Source organism: Asparagus officinalis, chromosome 9 (genome assembly GCF_001876935.1).
Source record: "Asparagus officinalis chromosome 9, Aspof.V1, whole genome shotgun sequence".
Taxonomy (NCBI): domain Eukaryota; kingdom Viridiplantae; phylum Streptophyta; class Magnoliopsida; order Asparagales; family Asparagaceae; genus Asparagus; species Asparagus officinalis.
Genome location: NC_033802.1, coordinates 7,450,787 through 7,455,046, shown reverse-complemented (window position 1 = coordinate 7,455,046; position 4,260 = coordinate 7,450,787). Strand labels below are relative to the sequence as shown.

At 36.1% G+C, this 4,260-nt stretch overlaps 1 protein-coding gene across 1 annotated transcript; it reads left to right on the top strand.

Annotated features, from left to right (window-relative positions):
* On the top strand, positions 946-4,260 carry LOC109824247 (3-hydroxybenzoate 6-hydroxylase 1-like). Its single transcript, XM_020390792.1, has 6 exons — positions 946-1,045; positions 1,531-1,677; positions 1,787-1,837; positions 1,925-2,099; positions 2,423-2,651; positions 3,655-4,260. Exons 1-6 carry the CDS (start codon positions 966-968, stop codon positions 4,185-4,187), a joined length of 1,215 nt encoding a protein of 404 aa, XP_020246381.1. The 5' UTR covers positions 946-965; the 3' UTR covers positions 4,188-4,260.

The window sequence follows — 4,260 nt, the reverse complement described above, 5'->3', positions numbered from 1 at the left end:
GAAAGAAGGCTTATATATTTAGGGTGATGAGGTTATCAATTCAGACATACATTGTAGGTTTGATGATAGAATCCTCTTCTTGGGCTAAGAGAATTGTGTGTATTGCCATTTTATTTGCATTTTTCGGTGGGGTTTACTTTAAGAAGAAAACAGTGGCCTGCTTATCTGGCTGAGTTTTTAGATATATCAGAAATGAAAAATCTTTCCCCTGATGTATATAGATATATCAGAAATGAAATATCTATATTCAGGTATCTTGGTAAATTTTTTCAAATGTTTTTATGTTGTTATTGTTAAGTTTCGATGAAGGAATTTGCAAAGTGTGACTTGTTATACTCCAAGGATGAAGGTAATCGCATTGATTGCCAGACCTCATTGTACCTTTTGTTCCTGTGATTGTTTTTCTCTTTTTCTCGTCTCTTTCTTTCATTGATTTGCAGAAGTATTTACTCTGCTGTGTTGCTAAGTACGATATTTACAAACATGTATGTGGAGATTTCACTGTTAAACTAAGGGTTCGCTATCGGGGCTTGAATTTTTAGATTCATTTGGCTATTAAATATGACCATTGCAAGTATTCTCCATCGTCCTACATAAATGAAATCCACGACAAAATTCTTACAGAACTGCTTATCGTGTTTAGAGGCTTAGTTCAGCACTTATCGTTCGATCATGTAAAATAACACAGTGGTTACTTTGAATGATATTTGCACAAGAATATTCAAAGAGCATATTATAACGAAAAAAAATACTTTGAATATCACATGCAGTTAACTTGAAACGCAAGCATGTGATGAGTAGCATTGCTGACATCATATAAAATTTATATGTTCATATGAATGGACAAAATATATTTCTATTATAATACCATTTGAGATAAGCACAAAGAAATTTGTGTATTGTTCTTTGTAATAAATAGAATAGGAGCTATCTGCAGAGAGAGAGAGAGAGAGAGAGAGAGAGAGATGGGATCAGAAGAACGTTATGATATTGTGATTGTGGGTGGTGGGATTGTTGGACTCGCCACTGCTCTTGCTCTTCACAGGTTTTATTAACAATTGAATTTCAAAATACTGTATGCAATCTTGATATATAATCTTCAGAATAAAATTTCCCTCTTTTGGTTTCTGAACAATAAACTTGGCATGGCCTATGGAAGCTTACGCAATCTGATTCTTTTTAGAATCAAAACACTTTGTCCAGAATCAGAATCTTGATCACCAGGAAAGTTAATAATCTTCACCTGCTAACTAATTTGGGTCTATTTTTACTTCCATAGTGTTTGCCTTCTTCTGTGTTTGATCTGTCTCTTTTTTCCTCCCAGCTGAACAAAAGACTTACATATCACCAGTCCTCTTGGATTTTAAAAAGTTTAAAATATTATATCTCCAGAGTAACACCATCAAGTCTAACGAGTTACATGCCTTTGCGTATCCGAAAAAGGCAAAAATACCCGTATCTGTCACAACATTAAAACAGACTCTTAAATATATTTTTTAGACACCTGATGTGATCTCAATGCAAATACAGGAAGGGAGTGCAATCCCTTGTGTTGGAAAAATCTGACAGCCTAAGATCTGCCGGGTCGGGGATTGGTGTCTTCATCAATGGCTGGCGTGCTCTTGACCAACTTGGCGTCAGCACGCAGCTTCAAATGAAATCAATACCTATCTCAGAGTATGCGTTCTATGCGCTTCAGTGACATGTTTCGTTGAATGCTTGATTTAGAATTAAAAACATGTATATGAAGTAATTAATTTGTTTCTTAATCTTTAATCATATCCAGGGTGCACGACGGATTAATTAACCGGTCCAGGATACGAGTAACACCGTGCAGGTATATGGGGTAAACTGTTGTCAAGCATTCAATGAAACTTCTTTTCCCGTTGCTAAGGTAATTAAAACTTCTTTATTGTTTCGTTAGGAATGAAGCTCTCCGATGCTTGAAAAGGAGTGATCTTGTCGAAGCCATTGCTAATGGCTTGCCAGCCAAAGCCAAATCAGTTCGTTTTGGATGCCAAGTTGTAGCTGTTGGGAGAGATCCGCTGACATCTTTTCCCGTTGTACATCTTGACGATGGAACAAACATCAAAGCTAAGGCAATTTGGTGAAAATAGACTAACATGAAGTTTCCTTTCTCGATATTAGATCACATAATATATATTAGAAAGATAAAGGAAAGGAAAACCAATGGAATTAGTTGGCCATAATCATTGATCGCAAACAATCATATATCAACTCAATATGTTCAATTTTTTGACAGCTTAGTTGCATAGAGTTCTTGGGCTTTTCTCCTTCTGTGCAAGAGAAACTGGCCTTTCAGGACGATGTAAAAATCAATGAAAATTTATTTTCCACACCATTTCCCTTAGCTCTAAACTTTTGCTTTTTGTTGCTCATTTTTTTTTCTTGGCAATTTCAGGTCCTCATTGGTTGTGATGGATCAAATTCAGTGGTCGCGAAATCACTAGGTCTCGAGGCCCCAAGGCTCTTCCAAATGAATGCAGTACGAGGTTTAACAAATTATCCAAATGGCCACATATACGGCAACACTGGTTTTCGGCTTATTGGAGATCAACTTATATTTGGGAGAATTCCTATTGATGACAAGTTGGTTTTTTGGTTCGTTGCTTGGAGAGACCACTCTACAGGTGATGCTATAAAAGATGAATTCTTTCAAATACTGTGATTCTCGAAAAGAACTTAATCACTTACCAACATGTTCATGACCTGGTTTAAAGTAGTAGTGCTACCTCAATGGATCCTCTTTCAAGATTTTACCATTTTCAATTATTTCTATGTTAATCGGTCCAAAAATAGCGGATTAACATATGAGATATATGGATTTGTTATTATTACACACGCGTGTATGCAGTATGTTGTACTTCTTGAGGACATACGATATATCAGAGTAAGAAAAAGAATGATGCCGCTTATAATCCGTAAGATCCAAGAAAATTGAAAACAAGTAACAAACAGAAACATCATCCACTGCTGGAAGCTGATAGAATGATATCAAAATTACAGATTAACTCAGTACAGGCCTAATTATTCAGTTAAAAATAAGAAATCTCACATATAGTGGACTACATTACAATGAGACCACAGGACAGGATTTCCAACATTTATTACTGATTGGTTTGTGAGTTTTCTTCGAGTAGTTTGTCTAGTATTTTTCACTGTTAGTATATTTTATTTTGAGGAGGTAATTTTCATTATCTTGCTCAGTAGATGCCAGAAGCTTTAAGTTCTCAGCTTATATAAACATACAATATCTTGCATGATCGAAATCATAGTAAATATGAAAAAAAATTCTGTTTCATGCCGAGAGAATTCATATAGACAGAGAAGAGATGTTATGCTATTGGTTCATGCTCATTATGGCATCTGTCTCTTAATGCCAAAAGACGGTATTTTCTATGTGTCACATATAAAAATTATTCTTCTGAATTTTATGATATGTAAAAGATATGTCCAACATGTATCCATCAATTGTCCATCTCTGTTTCAATATAAGAAGTTGAGGATCACCTTATTGATGTATTTTCTCATGTCATATCGATATAGTATTGTTCATTTATTTTATAGTATACCATTCTGCACCCTTGTTATTCATGATATATGTATCTGAAACAGATTTATGAATTATGGCAGATTCAGAAGTTGAAAAGATTCCTGAAAACATCCGGGACCTCAGTCTAGAGCTTCTAAAGGAGTTCCCTACAAAAGTGATTGAAATGGTGAAAGATTGCGATCTTGATTCACTAAGCTTTACACACATCAGACACCGAGCTCCCTGGAACTTTCTTTTGCAAAACCTTTATAGAGGCACAATGACAGTTGCCGGTGACGCAATGCACGTGATGGGTCCATTTCTTGCTCAAGGTGGTTCTTCTGGCCTTGAGGATGCGATCGTGCTAGGGAGATGCTTGTCTCGTGAGCTACAATTAGGTTCGAAGAACGAAATTGATGACGATGAGTTCAAGAAGAGATCTGAAGTCGCACTTAAAAGCTACGTGAAGGAAAGAAGGCTTAGGGTATTGAGGTTGTCGATTCAGTCGTATATTGTAGGCTCGATCGTAGCTACCTCCTCTTGGGGTAAGAGATTTTTGTGTATTGTCATCTTGGTTACTTTTTTTGGTGGCATGTCTCTCAGCCACACCCGCTACAATTGTGGCCCTCTCTAAGAGGAAACAAAAATGTTGTGTTCTTTGGCTTTGTGTTGTTCTTTCCTACGTACATGATGTGTTGAAACTTAAA

Bases quoted from the DNA above. Each gene is read 5' to 3' on its own strand.
- LOC109824247 (XM_020390792.1), top strand. From the start codon at position 966: ATGGGATCAGAAGAACGTTATGATATTGTGATTGTGGGTGGTGGGATT. The intron at 2,100-2,422 runs GCAATTTGGTGA...TGGCAATTTCAG, and splicing joins GAACAAACATCAAAGCTAAG to GTCCTCATTGGTTGTGATGG. The intron at 2,652-3,654 runs GTGATGCTATAA...GAATTATGGCAG, and splicing joins TTGGAGAGACCACTCTACAG to ATTCAGAAGTTGAAAAGATT.